Genomic DNA, 21646 nt, shown 5'->3' with positions numbered 1-21646 from the left:
TAAGAGCACTAGAGTGCCTTCCGTCCCCTGTCCTATAGTCTCTCCTATATCTCATATTTCTTCTCTACTATATCCTTTATAACATTCATTGTGTATTATTGTGTATTGGACAAAATAAATAAATAAATAAAAATATGTTCTTTTCCCTGTTCTGCTTCAAAGCTTTCCCTGATTTTGCTGTTTTATAGTAATTGGAACAGACGGGAGCTGTTCCCCAAATGCTGATGCTTGGACATCCAGACAGATCCATCATTTTTAGGAGAGTTTTTTCTATCAGTTCCTACTTTTTTCAAAGTTTCCAGGGTTATTCTAAACCTATCTTTATGCTAAAATATGTTGTGCTTCCTTTAACAAAATGATATACATCTGAAGGACAGGCCTTTGTAGATTGGTGGCAGGCAATAAAGCCAAAGGACCATAATTAGCTTTGTTTTCAGAAGTGTTCAATCTTAGCCATGCAGATAGTCATTGACTTATAGCCACAGTTGGAACTAGAGTTCCCATTGCTAAACAAAGTGGTTGTTAAGTGAATAGTGCCTGATTTAAGGACCTTTTTGGTCATGACTGTTAAATGAACCCATGCAGCTTTTAAGTGAATCATACAGTCTGACAGCAGCTTTTCTGAAGAACTAATTTCATCGAATGTTGAACATCTACCCCTTTTAATGAAATGGTTAGCATGAAAACGTGCTGTTAGATTAATTCCAAAGAAAGTTTGTAGAGATTCTTAATCATCCAGGTCATGGTTGTCCCAAAGGTACTTTTTCAGAAGGCAATTGCAGTGATGGGAGCAGCCGGGATGGTCAGGTGCTCCATCCCGGTAGGAAAAATCAGTATGCGCCCACAATTCTGCCCCCCTGAGGTGTGCGCACATGCACCGACATGAGATTCAGCTTCTGTGCATGCACCTGAAGCCAAATCCTGTGTGAGAATGCTCACGCAAATGAGTTTTGGCGATTTTTGCTGATTTTTTGCTTCTGCACATGCGCAGAAGCAAAGAAATTAGCAAAAATCGCATAAATCTCATGCGCATGATCCTCCTTGCACAAGATTTGGCTTCAGGCACATGCACAGAAGCTGAATCTTGTACAGGTGGGTAACACCTGTTGCTAGGAGCGCATCAGTAGGGCTGGTAGCGGGCAGCTCTCCACTGGACAATTAGATTTTTTTTCTCTGGAAATCCATCCTGTTAGAGCTGAAGAAGCTTCTTGAATGAGAAGCAAAATGTTTTCAAAGAAAAGGCAAGAAAGTCCAGTTGCCTCCTGAAAAAAACACCTATGGGACAACCATGACCTGGATGACAGAATCTCTACAGACTTTTAACCATACAATTTGGGCAGTGATGGATTGCTACCAGTTCACCCCAGTTCAGAATAACCGATAGCAGCGGCGGTGGGAGGCTGCGCCCAACCACCAGGACATCAACATGGACAATCTGAGGACATCATCATGGACAATGAGATATTCATTCTCATTCAATCTGAGGACATCACCATGGACAATGATATATTCCTTCCCCCCTAGGCCTATACAATTTATGCATGGTATGTTTGGTTTTTAATAAGGGTTTTTAGTTATTTTAAATATTAGATTTGTCATATGCTGTTTTATTATTGTTGTTAGCCGCCCCGAGTTTACGGAGAGGAGAGGGGCGGCATACAAATCAAATCAAATAAAATAAAATAAATAAATAAATAAATAAATAAATAAATAAATCTGCATGTGCAGAAGTGCTGCGCATGAGCGAAGAGAGCACACATGTACACAGTTCCAAACAGGTAGCGGAGATAAGTGAAACACACTACTCATTTGGTCTGAACACCCTTTGAATGGTGTGGGAGTAGGAATGGATTTCTAGAGAAAAACATTGTAGACTATAGGAAGCAGGAGCACTACTCAGTTGACACTGAGGACACAGATAAACCTCCAAGTGCTTCAGTGACCCTCCAAAAGGATGCAAATGGCCAGCTCACTATTGAGAAACACATATTACAATTAAGATCTTTAAAATATTTTAAAACAATAAAAATAGCAATAGCATTTAGGCTTATAGGCTGCTTTATATGCTTTATAGCATTCTCAGCAGATTACAAATGTCATCATATTTCCCCCAACCCCATATCTGGGTCCTCCTTTTACTGATCTCAGAAAGATGGAAGGCTGAGTCAATCTGGAGCTGGTCAGGATTGAACTCCTGGCTGTGGAATCTTCACTGATCTGCTCTTAGGATGAAAAGTCAGTTCATCTTAACAAATAAAGGGAAGATGGATTGGGTGCATTTGAACATTAGTAATGTATGATGGAAACAATCAAATTATCCAAAAACTTCATTAGGTGCAACATAAAGCAATCCAACTTATTATGGCCACATTGACAAGAAGTGCCACTTAATACTAGGAGCTGCCTTAGCTGCCAGGTAGCTTCTAGATACAATTCAAGGTACTGATTGTCACTTTTAAAATTCTACATGACCTGCCTTGTGTTGCCTTGATTTGGACCATCAAGAAAAACCTGGGAGAGAAGATTTACAGAGGGTACTGCCACATCTCTAGGAACCCTAGTTTCAGGTTTTCTTCTGTCGAAGGTTTGTTGTTTCATTATTATACTGATGAGTTGGCCTTTACTCATGGCAATATTTTTAGAAGAGGTTTAGAAACATAGAAACATAGAAGACTGACGGCAGAAAAAGACCTCATCGTCCATCTAGTCTGCCCTTATACTATTTCCTGTATTTTATCTTACAATGGATATATGTTTATCCCAGGCATGTTTAAATTCAGTTACTGTGGATTTACCAACCACGTCTGCTGGAAGTTTGTTCCAAGGATCTACTACTCTTTCAGTAAAATAATATTTTCTCATGTTGCCTTTGATCTTTCCCCCAACTAACTTCAGATTGTGTCCCCTTGTTCTTATGTTCACTTTCCTATTAAAAACACTTCCCTCCTGAACCTTATTTGCCATTGCCTTCTTCTGTGTCTGAGAAAGAGTGATGCAAATTCACCCAGCTGACTTCATTTACAAGGTAGAAGTACCAGGATTGTAGGTTGATGTTTAAGTCTACCCAAACTGACTTTCTTTGTTAAATATAGATAAAACTTTTTTTTAAACCCTCATTGAGACATAATGCTTCTGCAAACTTTGTCCATTTTGACCTTGGCATGTGTTGATCGTTGAGTTTTTGATAGTTCTGTTAAATTTAGGAGATTTTACATGCTGTCAGATTGAGTGAAAAATTGTAGCCAGTTGAACGGGTTTGGATTAATTTGCAGGCTTATTTAAATGCCATAATACTGTTCCAGAAAGGTTCTGACAGTGTGAAGGCAAACATCTGAAGAGTAGGTTATCACATTAACATATTTATTTCTGTATCATGTATCGTGTATTTTCATTGGCAATTTTTATTCCTCAAAAGGAGAAAATCTTTGTGAATACTAACAATTAATTGAAGACCAATCAAGATTAAATTGAACTGATTTGGATGTTACTAAAGAACAACATTTTTCTCCCCCTCCCCCTTTCATTTAAATTACTTAAAAGTTTGGATAAACTTTTCTAATTGCTTCAAAGTTTTCTTGTCTCTGGATGAAGTGAGAAACATTCTTTTTATGAATATTAAACCTTGCCCCAATATTTAAGATTTAAAGTCTGCCACCTATTCAAATTCAAAAAGATCTTCCTTTATATTATATTCACATTAAAGTGGTTATCTGTAAGCGATTGCATGAGATAAAAATCCCAAGGCGGTTAAAGTATTTATTACAAATACAGTGGTACCTCGTCTTACGAACACCTCTTCATACGAACTTTTCAAGATACAAACCGGGCGTTCAGGATTTTTTTGCCTCTTCTCACGAACCATTTTTGTCTTACAAACCCTCGCTTCTCTCCTGGCTGCTGCTGTGAGAAGCGGCCAAAACAAGCGATTTTAAGTTTGCAAGCTCAGATGATTCTAAGGGGACTGGAGCCACACACATACCCGCGGTTGCTTGCAGGATGGCAGCATCGCGTGGGCAGCGGGGATTCCCTGCCGAACGTATGAGCGTCCGGAGCCTCCCTGAGCTTCCCGCCTGCTTCCTCGTAGTCAGGGACGCTGCAATGAGCTGCGGCTTCAGCGTGGGCGGTGGGGATTCCCTGCCTATCCTATGAGCATCGGGAGACTTCCCAGGGCTTCCCCGACTGCCGCTGGACCTTTTCGGAGTGCTTATCAGTCGCTCCAAGGATTCAGCCTTTGGACAGGCACCTGCCATTTGGGGGCGGTTCAGAGAGGAAGGGAAGCACACGCCCTCCCAGAACAGGCCTTGATCCCGGGCTGCCTGCTTGCACAGCTGCCAGTAGTTTCCCCTCAGGGAGAGAGCGTGCGATTCACCTTGCACCCAGACGTTTAAAAGAGGAGTGATTTGAAACACCAGGGCAGGAGGAAGGCTGCCGTTTGGGACGGGGAGGGAGAGAGAAAGAGCCAAGGACCTTTACTTGGGAGCAAGCGGACGGAGGGAGGAAGCCTTGGTGAAGCTAAAGGGTTTTGCCGAGTCCTTGGAAAGGAAGGACCCATCTGCAAACTCGCCTTGCTTGTTTCCCAGCCGGTAAAAATGCCGGGTAGCCTGCCGAATGCCGGCACCATGCGGGGGGAGGAGAGAGAGGAGGCTCCCTTCCTCTCCGGTCTTGGCTCTCTTTTCCACTGTTGGCCATGCAGTTAGGAAGGGTTTGGAGAATTGGGTGTGGGGGACAGCGCCATGGTCCTGGCTGCCAGCGTTCATTCTGTCTCCTCCTCCTTCTTCTCCCCACCCACTCACGCGTGCCCTCATCCCCAGCAGCTGCGCTCGCCGATCAAGAAGCTTTTTCACTTTTTTTGGTCTCTTATTTGTTCCGTGGGGAGTGGGATCAATAGGAGAAGGAGGAAGAGAACACTCTCCTCCTCGCTTCCGCTTCTCCTTCCACCGCTCCTTCCAATAAAAACTGTTCTCGAGCTTGCAGGGGGAGTGGAGAGTTAAAGCCAGCTGCTTTGGGCACCTTGAAGAGACTCCCCCGGAGGAAGCGGATGCCAGGCATGGAGTGCGAGCCGAGGAGCCTTGTCTGAGGCCGAAGCATCAATCCTTGCCATGGCCGGGATTCCCCTCTGCCTGCCACTGCCACCGAAAACACTTTCAAGGAGGATGGAAGCCCCGCCGGCTGACAAGCCACCAGGCAGCTTCCCGCACATGTCAATCCACCCACGAGGCTCCCTCTGGGCAGCCTGTGCTCTCTCCCCCCTCCTCCACCCACCTCCAAATAAGGATCTGAATGCCGGCGGTAATGAGGCAAAAGGTGTGAGTTTTGGGATTGCATGCATTATTCACTTTTACATTGATTCCTATGGGAAACATTTTTTCATCTTACGGACTTTTCTTCTTACGAACCTGGTCATGGAACCAATTAAGTTCGTAAGACGAGGTACCACTGTATATTACCAACGTTTAATCCATATATATATAACGAGCACCTAGAAGTCAAGATGAACATACTGGCCAAGTTTCAAGTTTGTAAGTTTTATAATTTCATAGATTTCATGATGAGTGAGTGGTATTTGGTTCCCTTATATTAACAAGCTCTAATGCTACTCCTTCACTAAACTGGACATGGGCGTGACCAGCATGTGACTTATCTTATTATCACAGGGATGTCTTATTTTGGAAGAAACAGGGTCATACATTAATATTTTGCTAGTGTAAGACAGCCCAAAGACGGGCTACAAGAATGGTGGAAGGTCTTAAGCATAAAACGTATCAGGAAAGACTTAATGAACTCAATCTGTATAGTCTGGAGGACAGAAGGAAAAGGGGGGACATGATCGAAACATTTAAATATATTAAAGGGTTAAATAAGGTCCAGGAGGGAAGTGTTTTTAATAGGAAAGTGAACACAAGAACAAGGGGTCACAATCTGAAGTTAGTTGGGGGAAAGATCAAAAGCAACATGAGAAAATATTATTTTACTGAAAGAGTAGTAGATCCTTGGAACAAACTTCCAGCAGACGTGGTAGATAAATCCACAGTAACTGAATTTAAACATGCCTGGGATAAACATATATCCATCCTAAGATAAAATACAGAAAATAGTATAAGGGCAGACTAGATGGACCATGAGGTCTTTTTCTGCCGTCAGACTTCTATGTTTCTATGTTTCTATGTATCAAAATTTTATTTTGCAGCATTTTACTAAGAATCTTAAGATGACATTCATTCATAGCTCAGAAGAAATACTAATGCTCATTTTGATGGTTTATAATTTCCATTAAATGTACCAGATGATTACATCCTGATGTCAACTTTATACCTACATTGTGTATCAAATGCATACTAATGTGGTAATTAAAAATATGAGTGTTAAGTGTGGTGTGGTGCTTAATGCAGTTAGCATTCCTTTTCTGATTCTTTCATCTGCTGCTTGCTATTTCTTTTAATTTCACATGGAAGACAACTTTTCAATAAATAATATTGATACGACACGAGCAGGTGAATCCATGCTGTTCTAGTTAATTTCTCTCCTTTTCCTTTTGTCTTCCAGTTTGAAAGGCATGACCCTGTAAATGGTCGAATCACAGAACGCCAATTTGGCAGTATGCTGCTGGCTTATAGTGGAGTACAATCCAAAAAACTGACTGTGATGCTGAAGCAACTTAAGAAGCATTTCCAGGATGGAGTGGTTAGTAACCTTTTGGAGCAAAATGATGGAGAGTGGCTGGAAAAGTTTATTAAAAATAACTGTTTGCATCATAAATGTTCCTAGCAGAACAATTAATCAGTGGAATGTCTCATCTCCAGAAGTTGTGGTTACTCCAATACTGGAGTTTTCAAAGAAGAGATTGGACAGCCATTTGTCTAAAATAATATTGCAGGGGTGCTTAAATCTGGCTCATGGGGTCAGCCTGGACCAGCCTTTGTGGCCAGCAGAGTGCTTCTGGGGGCTGGGGAAGCCAAAAAATGGGCCACCTTGAGGCCGCCCAGGGCCTCTGCATAGCCCATTTTTGGCTGGCAGGATGCTACAGGAGGACTGGATTGGACTGGATTATAATTAGGTGGCCTCAAATACCTTATTTTTTGGAGTATAAGACACACCTTAGTTTTGGGGGAGAAAAGCAAAGGAAAAAAAGTCTCTGCCTCCCAGCAATTTGCCAAACAACAAACAGCATAGATGATACACTGTTTGCTGTGTATTTCTATGCATGTGTGTCTGACCCATAGAAATATTATTATTATTATTATTATTATTATTATTATTATTATTATTATTATTTATTGGATTTGTATGCTGCCTCTCTCCGCAGACTCAGGGCGGCTAACAACAGTAATAAAACAGTGTATAACAATAATCCAATACTAAAAACAGTTAAAAACCAATATATAAAAAACCAATCATACATACAGACATACCATGCATAAAATTTTAAAGACCTAGGGGGAAAGTGTATCTTAGTTCCCCCATGCCTGGCGGCAGAGGTGGGTTTTAAGCAGCTTACAAAAGGCAAGGAGGGTGGGGGCAATTCTAATCTCTGGGGGGAGTTGGTTCCAGAGGGCCGGGACCGCCACAGAGAAGGCTCTTCCCCTGGGTCCCGACAAGCGACATTGATTGGTTGACGGGACCCGGAGAAGACCCACTCTGTGGGACCTAACTGGTCGCTGGGATTCGTGCAGCAGAAGGCAGTCCATGAGGTAATCTGGTCCGGTGCCATGAAGGGCTTTATAGGTCATAACCAACACTTTGAATTGTGACCTGAAACTGATCGGCAACCAATGCAGACTGCGGAGTGTTGGTGTAACATGGGCATATTTGAGAAAGCAGAGAATTGGAGAAATGTACATTATGGCAATATATTAATCCCAGAAAGTTTTCTTAAATGTAATCATACTAACTACCGTATATACTCGAGTATAAGCCGAGTTTTTTAGCCCCAAAAATAGGCTGAAAAACACAGCCTCGGCTTATATTCGGGTCATTGACAAAGTCACCACACGAGGGCGCCATTGCTTGAGCCAGAGCGAGGAGGCACCAGCTTTTGTCCCCTCTGGCACGCCGTAGTTCCTCTCCCTGCCTCAAGCAAAGAAGGCAGCCATTTGCAATGGTGAGTCGGATTAAAAAGGCCCCCTGCTGTCAGATTCTCCTCCCCCTCCTTTGAAAGGATTTAAACTGTTTAAAAAATGGTATTTTGTGGTAGTTGCTGTCCTTGCTTGGATAGGATCTAATAATGTGTTATGAGGCAGAGCTAGACAGGAATTCTTTTTCTATCTGTCTATCTTTCTATCTATCTATTTTTCTATCTATCTATTTTTCTATCTATCTATCTATCTATCTGTATCTATTTCTTTCTATCTATCTATCTATCTATCTATCTATTTTTCTATCTGTCTGTCTATCTTTATATCTATCTATCTATCTATCATCTATCTATCTGTATCTATTTCTATCTATCTATTTTTCTATCTAACTATTTTTCTTTCTATCTATCTATCTATCTATCTATCTATCTATCTATCTGTATCTATTTCTATCTATCTATCTATCTATCTATCTATTTTTCTATCTGTCTGTCTGTCTGTCTGTCTGTCTATCTTTCTATCTATATCTATCTATCTATCTATCTATCTATCTATCTATTTTTCTATCTGTCTGTCTGTCTGTCTATCTATCTTTCTATCTATATCTATCTATCTATCTATCTATTTTTCTATCTGTCTGTCTGTCTGTCTGTCTATCTATCTTTCTATCTATATCTATCTATCTATCTATCTATTTCTATCTATCTATCTATCTATCTATTTTTCTGTCTGTCTGTCTATCTATCTTTCTATCTATATCTATCTATCTATCTATCATCTATCTATCTATCTATCTATTTCTATCTATCTATCTATCTATCTATCTATTTTTCTGTCTGTCTGTCTGTCTGTCTATCTTTCTATCTATATCTATCTATCTATCTATCTATCTATCTATCTATCTATCTATCTATCTATTTGGTTTTCTATGCTGATAACCTCACAGCAGCTAATGCTGAAGCTCTTCTTTGGATACACTTATTTGTTTGTTTGTTTGTTTGTTTGTTTGTTTATTTATTTAATTGGATTTGTATGCAATCCCTCTCCAAGGACTCAGGGTGGCTCACAGCATATATAAAAACAGAACAATAATGTAAATCCAATTAATGATGAGAAGGAATCCAGTTTTGAAGGATTTTAACTCTTAGGTTTTAGCTTTGTTCCTGATCGAGCTACTTTTTTTACTTTTTAATTTATTGTTAATATTGTTAATTTGTTTACCCTCTTTTAAATTTACAGAGCTAGTTTACTGGTTTTCTTTAAAATAAATATTCTAAAACATGTCTCAATTAATGTAATTTTATTGTTTTCCATTTTTATAAGTTACCAGTAGCCACTGCATTTTCTAACCTCGGCTTATACTCGGGTCAATACGTTTTCCCAGTTTTTGTGGCAAAAATTGGTGCCTCGGCTTATACTCGGTCGGCTTATACTCGAGTATATACGGTACTCCCAATTATTTAAATAGATATACAGTACTCCAAACATGACTTGTCAGGGTTTAACTCAGCTACTTTATCTTAATACTAATACTGAATACTAATAATCCTAAAACAGGACATTTCAGATTATATTTTTATAGATCTTTAAAACTGATGTTGCTTTTTGGAAGTATTCTCTTCTATTTAAAAAAACATACAATAGCACTGGGCCTCTTCAGATCAAGCATTTATTTGAAAAAGCTTCTTCTTTTTGTTAAGTTGGTTCTCTCCTGCCAATGTGTTTGACCAGTGAAGGGCTACCAAAATTTTTACTACCACACTGTGGGCGTGGCTTATGCAGGACACTCTACATTTTCTTTCAACATCTTTCAGTGCAAATTGGGTGCTTTGGGGTGGAGCTCCATTTTTGCTACCCCACTTCATACCCCCCCCCCCACCATCTGGGCAGCAGCCCACCCCTGTGTATGACTGTATATGGGGTTTTTAATATTTTTAGTAATTTGTATAATCCTTTTATAGTAATTTAGATTACTTTACATATTGTTACATTTAGAATGTTGTACGCCACCCTGAGTTGCCTCGAGAAGGGAAGCATAGAAATCTAATAAATAAATAATAAATAAATTGTCTAGAACAATAATAAAGCAGTCTTTAAAAATAAGTCTAATAATTTGAACATTCTATAGGTATTTATAGTGATTGATTTACTTCTTTCAGCAAAAAACAAACAGCCAGCTTCAGCTTTTGCCTCTTCCTGCAGAAATTTTCTTCCGTGCAGCTTTAGTTTATTTTCATTTTAGTACTTGGGCTTGCTGGCAACTTCAATCAATCAGCTGAGTGTCAGGAGGCAGATAATCAGTGGCTTGATAACATCAGGCTCTGTTGTTATTGCTGCAAGGAGGTAAATTGCTGGCAGGCAGAGACCAAAGAGTGGGGGTGGCTGGGTAGGGCTACATTCAGTTTATACGCCGCACCCAAGTTTTCAGCCTCTTTGGGGAAGTAAAAAGGTGCATTTTATACTCCGAAAAATACAGTAAGTGCTTAATCTGGATAGATAACAAGCAACATCCTATCTTAGTACTACAGATTGATGCCAGATTTTGCATTTTGTAGGTCCATTTAATCTACAGTCAACAATCTATTTCCATTTCTATATACCGTGGTACCTCTACCTACAAACACCTCTACTTATGAATTTTTCTAGATAAGAACCAGGTGTTCAAGATTTTTTTGTCTCTTCCAAGAACCATTTTCCACTTACAAGCCCGAGCCTCCAAAACTAACTGGAAACGGCAAGGAGAAACCTCCATGGGGCCTCTCTAGGAATCTCCTGGGAGGAAACAGGGCAAGAAAAGGCAGGGAGAAATCTCCATGGGGCCGCTCTAGGAATCTTCTGGGAGGAAATAGGGCCAGAAAAGGTGGGGAGAAGCCTCTGTGGGGCCTCTTTAGGAATCTCCTGGGAGGAAACAGGGCCGGAAAAGACAGGGAGAAGCCTCTGTGGGGCCTCTCTTGGAATCTCCTGGGAGGAAACAGGACGTCCACCACTCCCTGTGGTTTCCCCAATCGCATGCATTATTTGCTTATACATTGATTGCTATGGGAAAAATTGCTCTTCTTCCAAACTTTTCTACTTAAGAACCTGGTCACGGTACCACTGTATTATCCTAGAAATTTACCTTTGCTCCTAGATCTTGTATTATCATGTTATTTATGCTATTGTATTTTTATTATTAGTTGAATAATAAAAATGCAATAGTATAAATAGCTTTTCTGCCTGAAAAAGCAATTTACTATTAAACCATGGAGTATAAATTTAGAAATGAAAAGTTTAGTGGAGTATGAAGAATAAGTAATAAATGTTTGCCCATAATATTTGGTAGAAGAGATTGGGAAAATGGTTACAGTAAAGAACTGTAAAAAGAAAGAAGGGAAGGGAATAAAAATGCAACTTGACCCTGTGTCAAATGCCCACCAGGCCACGTCTACCATGACCTTGACCAGACACACAAGTGACCTCCCGCACACACGCACACACACACATACACACGCAGACGGCAGGGGCGGATTGCTCCTACTGCTGCTCCCAGTGCTCTGCATGTGCAGCTTCAGATGTTTGCATGCGTGAGTGTCACAGCGTGTTTTTGCTTCTGCGCATGCGCAGGAACCAAAATCTTGTAAGGGGACACACGCACGTGCAATATTTCAGTGATTTATTTTTTTTTGCTTCTGTGCATGTGCAGAAGGGGGAAAAAATCACTGAAATCTCACATGCGTGCATGCACATCAGCAAAACATTGCCGAAATCTCACACACCCATCCCCTCACAAGATTTTGCTTCCTGTCCATGCGCAGGAGCAAAAACATGCTTCTCGCACACAAGTCACCCGAAGCTGCATGGGCAGCTCAATCTTTGCTTGGGTATAATTTTTTTATTTTTCTCTCCAACATGAAATAAAGCATACGTGATATAAACAAAACACAGCATCCGTGCCTAAAGATATTAATATATAACATTCTTTTTTTACATCAAACAAGATACCAAATGAAAGGGAAATTTTAAAGAAAAATTTAGAATGTGCAGAAATGAATAGGGATTACTTTGAGACTTAAGGATAAGGAAGAGGGTGATTATTATAAAGTCTATGAATGGATGTAAATAAAAAAACAATTACTATTTAAAACTATTTTTGAAGGAATATATGACAATTAGAATTTAAAGAGGAAAAGACCTAGATGTCGAAAAAAGGAAGGGTGGCGGCATAAGTTAAATGATGTAACACAGATGTGAATAGTTTAAGTAGAGAGAAGTGATAATTCTAGGCTATGAATTTGCGTTTAGAATAAAATTAAATAGAAGGCTGAAGTAAGCGAATTTCAACACACTTTAACAGATATGGGCACATTATCTATATGAGAGGATAGATATTGAATTTTAGCTTGTGCTTTTATAAATGAAAGTTCTGGATTTGAGTTAAATTTAAATGTTTAGAAATGGCAGCTCAACTTTTTCTACCGGTGTGGTGTCCTTTACCGTTCTGGTAGGAACTCACTACTGACACAGCCTTTCAAGGACAAACACAACCCTAATGCGGCCCTGAATGTAATCGAGGTTGACACTCCTGGTACAGGGTCTTCTGCTTGTGCAGGGGGTTGGACTAGAAGACCTCCAACGACCCTTCCACCTTTGTTATTATGTCATGAAAAGCATAGTCCTATAAGTTACTGTCGTTTGGGTTATTCAATGCTATATAAAACATTGACCCATAACATTATAAAGAAGGGTTAGAAACAAGAAAAAGAAAACACCCACTTATAACAATATGCTCATCTGAGATCCTTGATCCCCAGTTTAATAATTTATTTCTGTGGCCTTGAGTTTATTGTCATTGTGGCAAAGAAAATTTGCAATTTAAATGCACATTTATTCTAGGGAAAATATTATGGAAACTGGGTTCATGAAATTGAGAGGAAAGAGATTAGTGGCACTGCAGGAATGAAAGTGGACTAAAAGATCTACACGCCCTTTGAATAAACATGCTTGAATTGAAAAGACGTCTTTTATTTGGATTTTAGCAAGGCGTTTGACAAATCAGTTCTAAATACTTCGATAAGCAAACTAGTTACAGGTTAGACACATAGCAATTATGTGGATACATAGCTAGCTTCAAGCCATACTCAAAGAATGCTCTTAATTTATTTACCAAGCTTAAAGTGGTAGATATTAGGAGTGGAGTATCTGAACGATCACAAATGGAGAATACATTCTTTAAATATTTTTATTAAAGATTTAGCCAGAGGAATGAAGGAAATAGTGATCAAGGTTGCAGATAACATAAATCGGATGGGAGAGTTATTGTGTGAATGAGACAGAAATAAAATTGAGAATGATTTTGATTGACAAATGAAAAGTTCTTCACTTATGGAACATGTCACAATTACCTGACTTAGTTACAGCACTTGTGAAAAAGGTCAGAGAATAGTACAGGTAGTTCTTGAGTTATGACCATAATTGAGCCCAACATTTCTGTTGCTACCGGTAAGTGACATACTGTATTTGTTAAGTGAAGTTTGCTCCATTTTATGGTGTTTCTTGCCACAGTTGTTAACTGAATCATTACAGTTGTTCAGTTAGTAACATCATTGTTAAGTGAATCTGAAGTTAGTTAGTTAGAATTCTTCATTGGCCAAGTGTGATTGGACACACAAGGAATTTACAGTATCTTTGGTGCATATGCTCTCAGTGTACATAAAGAAAAGATTTGTCACGAATCATGAGGTACAACACTTATCGATTTTCACAGGGTACAAAGCAATCAGGAAACAATCAATGTTAATATAAATAAGTTACATTCATACAATCATAAGTGGGAGGAGATAGGTGATAGGAATGATGAGAAGACTAATAGTAATAGTAATGCAGCCTTAGTGAATAGTCTGACAGTGTTGAGGGAATTATTTGTTTAGCAGAGTGATGGCGTTTGGGAAAATACTGTTCTTGTGTCTAGTTGTTCTGGTATGCAGTGCTTTATAGCCCAGTGTTTCCCAACCTTGGCAACTTGAAGATATTTGGACTTCAACTCCCAGAAATCCCCAGCCAGCATTTGCTAAAGCATTTGCTGGCTGGGGAATTCTGGGAGTTGAAGTCCAAATATCTTCAAGTTGCCAAGGTTGGGAAACACTGCTATAGCCTCATTTTGAGGGTAGGAGTGGAAACAATTTATGTCCAGGATACGAGTCTGTCAAGATGGAATATAGCTTCCCCATTGACTTTTGCTTGTGAGAAAGTCACAAAAAGTGATCACGTGAGCCAGGGACTGCAACCATCAGAACAGAAATAGTACATGCCAGTTACCAAGCATCTGAATTTTGGCCACATGACTGTGGGGATGCTACACTGGTCCTAAGTGTGAAAAGCAATCATAAGTTACTTTTTTCAAAGCTATTGTAATTTTGAACTGTCACTAAACGAATGGCCTATACAGTTTATACATGGAATGTTTGTGTGTGTGTTTGCTTTTAATAATGGGTTTTTTAGTGTTTTTTAAATTATTAGATTTGTTTTTTACATTGTTCTTGTTATTGTTGTGAGCCGCCCCGAGTCTACGGAGAGGGGCGGCATACAAATCTAAATAATAATAATAATAATAATAATAATAATAATAATAATAATAATAATGTAAGCCAAGCGCTATTGGCAGTTGATTAAAGACTGATTGAATCAGGAGGGTCATGTGGTCTTCAGAAAGGCAAGTGACATTTTAGACCACATCTACAGAAAGTATTGCTTCCAATGCATGAGAAGTCTTTGTTCCATTTTACTCTGCTTTAGTCAGATATTTATAGATGCTTTAGTCAGATATTTAAGAAAAGTGCAGCACAATGCTGTGCAGAACGTTAAGTTTGAAGCAGTTGTTTTAACTATTGCAAATGCTTCAGTGGTGGGTTGCTGCCAGCTCAGACCGGTTTGCCTGAACCAGTGGCAGAAATTTCCCCCACTCAGTGAAGTGGCAGTGATGCATGGCTGTCCACCCCCCCGAACCGGTCCTCCAGTGGCCGCTTCTGGAAAGCGGCTGGCAAAGAACCCTTTGCGCATGCGCAAAGGCTTCTGTGCATACGCAGAGAATCGTTTTCCCAAAGTGACTTCCTTCACGATGCAAACTAGTAGGGAGGGTAGGTGGAACCCACCCCTGGAAATCTTCAACCTCAAATCAGGCCTGTTCCAAGCTTAAAACATTTCCTGAATCATTGAAAAAGCCCATTTCAAGCTTGAAAAGTTTGAATTCAAAACATTTTCCACACCTCTAATTCAGAAGAACTGTAACTGATTCAGAAAAGGGCAGAAAAGATGGTTAGGAAAACAGAAACTTGAGCCATGTGAAGAGAAAAAGAGTTAGGTATGTTTAGCCTCAATAAGAGAAGACCAATGTACTAAAGGGTGTTCACACAGAAGAAATTACAAACTATTCTTTACCAGAGTCAGTATATTAAAATATTAAAATGAAAAGAAAGCAGTTTTTGGTTTGATATTAAATGGAATACTTCTTGGATAAAACAGTTTTATTTTGTTTTTCTCCTACCCTGGTCTAACTTATTTCCACAAATATTTTATATTTATTTTGCTATTCTAAATGTCTGGGGGTTTTGTTCTGCCTTGAGGATATTTATTTTCCAGTAGCCATGAGAGTGAGTTAGGAGTTGGTCTGCAAATTTAGAACAAAAGAGAAGGTGAGGGAAAGAAATTATTAAGTATAGTAGATGTTGAATCCATGAATAGTGTGACCCTAACAGAAGTGGGATTCAGCATGTTCTGACCAATTCTAGAGAACCGGTAGCGGAAAGTTTGAGTAGTTCAGAGAACTGGTAAATACCACCTATGTCTTATTCCATCACCATCTATTCTCTGTCTCCTGAGTCTCAGCTGATCAGGAGGAAATGAGAATTTTGCAGTGACTTCCTCCTGGAGTGAGGTGGGAATGGAGATTTTACAGTATCCTTCCCCTGCCACGTCCATCAAACCACGTCCACCAAGCTAGAGGGTGTGTTCCAAAAGTAATGCAATTATTTTTTTTAAGTAATTTATTGAACAGATTTGCATAAACAAATTCTTCAAAGTACTGTCCTTGGGCTTCTACACATTTTTTCCAGTGACTCTGCCATGACCGGTATACGTCCTCGAAGATATCTTCGGGGACCTCTCTCAAGGTCTTCGTCACAGCTAATTGGATCTCTTCTATGGATGAAAAACGTGCCTTGCCACAACACGCTACGAGTCCGCAAGTTCCTGCCAAACACCAGGGGACAACGCTGCCCCACCCCTATAGTCCTGGCGTCACCCCAGCAGACTTCATTTTGTTCCCAGCCCTGAAAGGAACCCATTTTTTGTTCATAGAAGAGATCCAATCAGCCATGACGAAGACCTCGTGAGAGGTCCCTGAAGACGCCTTCCAGGGAGCGTACTGGTCATGGCAGAGTCGCTGGAAAAAATGTATAGAGGCCCAAATATGTTCAATAAATTACTTTTTAAAAAATTGCATTACTTTTGGAATGCACCCTATATACCCACAGAACCGGTCGTAAAAAAGTTTGTATCCCACCACTGGCTAATCATATTTATTCAATAAAAGCAACCCATACCAGGTTCATAGGAAAGAATTCCCAGGAAAAATATGATTGCAGTTTGAGTATTAAAACCAAGGCTGAGAATTAGTCCAAGATGCTCTTTCTTTCTTTCTTTCTTTCTTTCTTCCTTTCTTCCTTTCTTCCTTTCTTCCTTTCTTCCTTTCTTCCTTTCTTCCTTTCTTCCTTTCTTCCTTCCTTCCTTCCTTCCTTTCTTCCTTTCTTTCTTTCTCTTCCTTTCTTTCTTTCTCTCTCTCTCTCTCTCCCTCCCTCCCTCCCTTCCTTTCTTCCTGCATTTCTTTGCATTTTTACTTCAGAGTGATTTTTCACAATGGATTTGCCTGTGCATGGTACCCTGAGGCTGAGTATGAATTCCTGATATATTGTAGGACACCCACTCAGTTTTTAATTGATCCTCTCACTACTGAAAACATTCTGACTTTGTACAATTTTCCCCTATAAGGACAGACTCTTAAGCAACATCTTGTGACCACCATTAAAAAGAAAAAGAAAAAGAAGAATCCCTGGAACTCTGCTTGAAAACTACCCAAAGCAATTCCTTCCTAAAGCAAGAGACACATTTAACTTTCTAGGTTAACCTCCATGTTTTCTAATCACAGTGTGCTCTGAAGTATATATTTGCAAGCAGGGGTGAAATTCAACATTTTTCCCTACCGGTTCTGTGGATGTGGCTGGGGAAAGATACTGCAAAATCTCCATTCCCTCCCCATTCCTGGTACCAGCCAGAGGTGGTGTTTGTCAGTTCTCCAAACTACTGAAAATTTCTGCTACCGGTTCTCCAGAATTTTGCCCCTGTTTACAAGTAAAGGTAATGGTATACTGTATATTTGAGAAGCAAGCATGCCAAACTTACAGGTGCAATGGAAAATCAGAATCTTTCCAGTTTAACCAATGTTGCTTTTTAATTCCAGTTATCAAAATGACTGCCAGCACAAGCTGCATTTGCTAGACTGCTCTCAGGCACTCTGGGGATTATCGGATCAAGCTAGTAAACATTTTGAACGACTGCAATATATCCTTCTATCCAATATCTCTTAACCTGAATAGATTTGCAGTGAAATATTTAGATCAAAAACGGCTTCTTTTAAATCATGGCTGGACCTCTCGAGTGTTCAGACAAATCAGTTCTTCAGCAAGTCCATTGAACTTCATAATGCCATTAAAAATATTTCTCTGATTCCTAACAGTTTCCTGTGAACTGTGTTTTATTAATAGCTTGTAAGAAAGATGATCTTGTCTTGAGCAATGTATGTAAGTCATTTTTAGCATTGACATGCTCTGTGTGCTTTTGCAACGAAGATAGTGTGAACTCATTCATTATTAGCTAGTACCTGGAAGCCATCCTTGCTATTAAATTTCTGTTCCAGTTGTAAAGGAGTTTAGAGATAGCCTTGAGGAAGCTATGAAAGAACTATTAAAGGAGAGAGAAGAAATAAACTAAGTCAGTGATAGCAAAATATTTTCAGCTTGGGTGCCAAAAGGGTGCGGGCACCCACACCCATAAAGTAATGCCCTCCCCCTATGCATGCGCACACACCCCTGCATTCCCGGCATATGCGCACAGGCCTCACTGAAGCATCTGGACTTCCGGTACACGGGTTGGGCTGTTTTTCGCTCTCCCCAGGGTTCAGGAAAGTCTCCTGAAGCTTGGGGATGGTGAAAAATGGCCCAACGGGCCAATCGGAAGTTCAGAAATGAAACGGAAGTGGAGCTCCCCTACTACTTACCTTCAGATAGTTGCAACCAGGCTCCCAGAATGAACTTCAACTCCCAGAAGTGTCCAGCCAGCTATGGTGACTGGAGAATTCTGGGAGTTGAAGTTCACAAGTCTTAAAGTTGCCAAGTTTGAAGACTTCTGCCCTAAGTGCTGTTTCTGTCTCTTCAAGCACAGGTTTTATCCTGCATCCTCTAAAAGTCCAGATTTTACACCTATTTTTTATTTCTCTCTGTGAGTCAAGGACTCCAGGACACTGATTCAAATATTTCTTCACTTATCTTCATTCTAGATCTTCACTAACCACCGTACAAATAAAGTAATTATTAGAATTTTGGATGTCTTAATTGGATGGTTGCTATCCTTGCCATTTGGAACACTGGCTCGAAGAAATACAATTCCCATATAAAAAAAACAAAACAGTGTGGCTTTTTTTTTTCTAATTGGCATTGCACAGCTGACATGATCACTGGCTATTAATCTCCACAGCAACTGCTCATTTTCATCAAGCGAGGGAAAAATAATTGAATATTTACATGTCGACAAGGAGACTTATAAATTGCATAATATCCAAGACCATGAATATAAATCATAGTTCCATACTGGTAGCTTGCTTAGTTAGCAATTGTTTAGAGACTAGTATTTCTTTAAATAGATTTGAATATCCCATAGAAAGGATTCAAGAGTAGCGGTTTGTGTTCAGATTCTAGAGCAATCTTTACAACTTCCTTCTTAAGAGTTATATTGAAACTAATTAAACTATATAAGTCATCTACTGCAGAACCACTTGCTGAAATTCAGACTTAATTATTCCTGCTTTTGCTGGATTTTTTCCTCCTTGAAAAAAATAGTATTTCTTACCATTCAGAAGAATGTGTGTGGCAAATGTGCTTTTGTGTTAAACCTGCCTATTCCATTTTTAGCATAATTTAATCTCGCAAGCAACATACTGCGGTATGGCTATATACGGCAAATTGATTACAAACTGGGAAATTGGTTTTCTATTCTATCCAGCATAATCAAATGAGTCGTTAAAATGTTACTTCTGTTTGGCTAACTAATTTGCTTTTCATTATTTTTTGCCTATTTGCACTTTGTCATTTTCATGTTTAGATACTCCTATTTTGGCGCCACTATTTTTTTCCTAAGGCAGATGGCAGGCATCCTTTGCATTAAAATGCATATTTTTGTAGATTTTCTTCCTAGAATAAGCATTTCTGGCAAATGATGTTTCAGTAGTATAAAATGGGTCCTATTCTGGTAAATACCTTCTGGTACGTGAAAGCATAAATATGCAATGGCTATGAGTTGATATTTTAAAAGTTTACTGAATAGAATAGAATAAATTGCTCTTCTATTCCTAATATAAAATAATATAGGTAGAAAGGATATGGATAGTTAAGAAAAATGAAATATAAAATAAGTACATAGGCAGTTTAGAAGTTTAGAAATTAGTTTAGAAATTAGGAACAGCAGGAAAGAAACGTGCTAGTTCATATTTGAATCTGTAAATGCTTTGACATACAGTAAGTTGACACGGAAATATTTCAAATTTTCTAGAGGAATGAACAAACTCATCATTTCCTCCATTGCTAAAAACAAGAAGCCATTTGTATTGATCTGATGTATTGGTAAAATTGGCTAACATTTGAGCTAAAGTGAAGCTGATGATATTATTTATAGTAATGATGGTGATTATTCCAGAGAAATAAGTTGGATTCATATACCAGAAGAAGAAAGCTAAATCAAAATGTATTGCAAATATAAAATTGTCTGTGTGAATTTACACACTGATAGCATCCTTGTTTTATACTTATTCCCCCCCCCCCTTTAAATATGTTGTTTTCATCATTTTCACTGCAGGGACTAACATTTGAGGAAGTAGAAAATTTCTTTACATTCCTGAAAAACATAAATGATGTTGATACTGCTTTAAGTTTCTACCATATGGCTGGAGCATCTCTTGATAAAGGTAATTAACATTTTGCCACCTGATATTTTTAAAGAAAAAATAAAATAATTATATTCACTTTTACCAGATGTTAGAAAGTACAGGTTTTGATATTCTGACTGTTTAAAAACCCTTCATGAAACCATTTTTCAATGTATTATGAAACAATTCAACATTATAACATTTACAATCTATAAGCTGATATCCATCTAACTCTGACTGTCTAACTCTAGATAGATTGTAGTAAATAGTAAGTAGACATTAAAGCTCTTTGTCTACAGAAACACCCTATCTGAGCATTCAGAGTCAATCTATACTACTAAGGAGTTTCTGTATCCAGTGAATTTTGTATATATGGGATAAAATTACAAAGTTAACTGAGTGTGTGTTTAAAAACTAGAAAGTAATTCTACCATATTGATTGACTTGGGGTGAAAATGTACTCCCAGGCAATGGGGGTTTTTCCACCTATTTTGGCTATAATCCAATTAAAGAACATATTTTAGAAAGAATCCTCTTAATTTAATTTCTAGGGTTTCAATACTTGTCTCTGCACCAACTGGCAAACAGGATTCCTATTATTAATTTGTTTGTTTGTTTGTTTGACTTCTATGCTGCCCAATCCTGAAGGACTCAGGGCAGTTTACAACAAAATATGAAAATACAGAACAATTTTTAAAAAGTCTAATATAAATTAAACCAATAACGCCAGTAAAAACTCACAATTCAGCAATCCAGTCAACACGACATACCATTCAATACGATTTTGCCATGAAAGATGTAAATTCATGGCCCCCAGGCCTGCCGGCAAAGCCAGGTCTTTGTAGCCTTTCAGAAGGCCAACAATGTGGGAGAAGTACGGGGACATGGGGTGGGGGGGGAGAGTTGGTTCCATAGACCAGTGCGGCCACAGAGAAGGGCCTCCTTCACGGCCCCACCAAACCTGCATTGCTTAATCAGCGGGACCCAGAGAAAGCCAACCCTGTGCGATCTTATTGGTTTCTGTGAGGTATATGGCAGGAGATGGTCCCGTAAATAGTCTGGCCCTAATTGCATTGTAGCTTGTGGTAACTTTGTGGATGTTCCTGAAACTCTGTCTGCCTGGTGCTCTTTAAGATAAATTAAGGTGGACTGCACTTGAAAAGGATTTTATATCAGAACCTGATATTAAATAATTTGTTTGTTTGTTTATTAGATTTATATCTCTTTTGTACACTAACTTAAAGCAATATACATAATATTCTGTTCTTTTTTTTCTTTACTTATATCAGAGATGTTAAACTCCAGGCCTGCAGACTGGATCTGGCCTGCAGAGTGCTTAGATCCGGCC

General features: G+C 39.1%; 1 protein-coding gene across 2 annotated transcripts in view; it reads left to right on the top strand.

Annotated features, from left to right (window-relative positions):
- MICU1 (mitochondrial calcium uptake 1) overlaps positions 1-21646 on the top strand; it is a 191229-nt gene that overhangs the window by 139840 nt on the left and 29743 nt on the right. For both annotated transcript variants that reach the window (XM_070752267.1, XM_070752266.1), the window contains exons 9-10: positions 6544-6681; positions 20229-20337. In XM_070752267.1, the coding sequence (XP_070608368.1) occupies positions 6544-6681; positions 20229-20337 (247 nt within the window). The remainder of the gene's footprint in view (positions 1-6543; positions 6682-20228; positions 20338-21646) is intronic.

Source organism: Erythrolamprus reginae, chromosome 5 (assembly GCF_031021105.1).
Source record: "Erythrolamprus reginae isolate rEryReg1 chromosome 5, rEryReg1.hap1, whole genome shotgun sequence".
In the NCBI taxonomy this organism is placed as follows: Eukaryota; Metazoa; Chordata; class Lepidosauria; order Squamata; family Dipsadidae; genus Erythrolamprus; species Erythrolamprus reginae.
The sequence above is the reverse complement of the archived record's forward strand: the minus strand, read 5'-3'. Positions and strand labels throughout refer to the sequence as shown.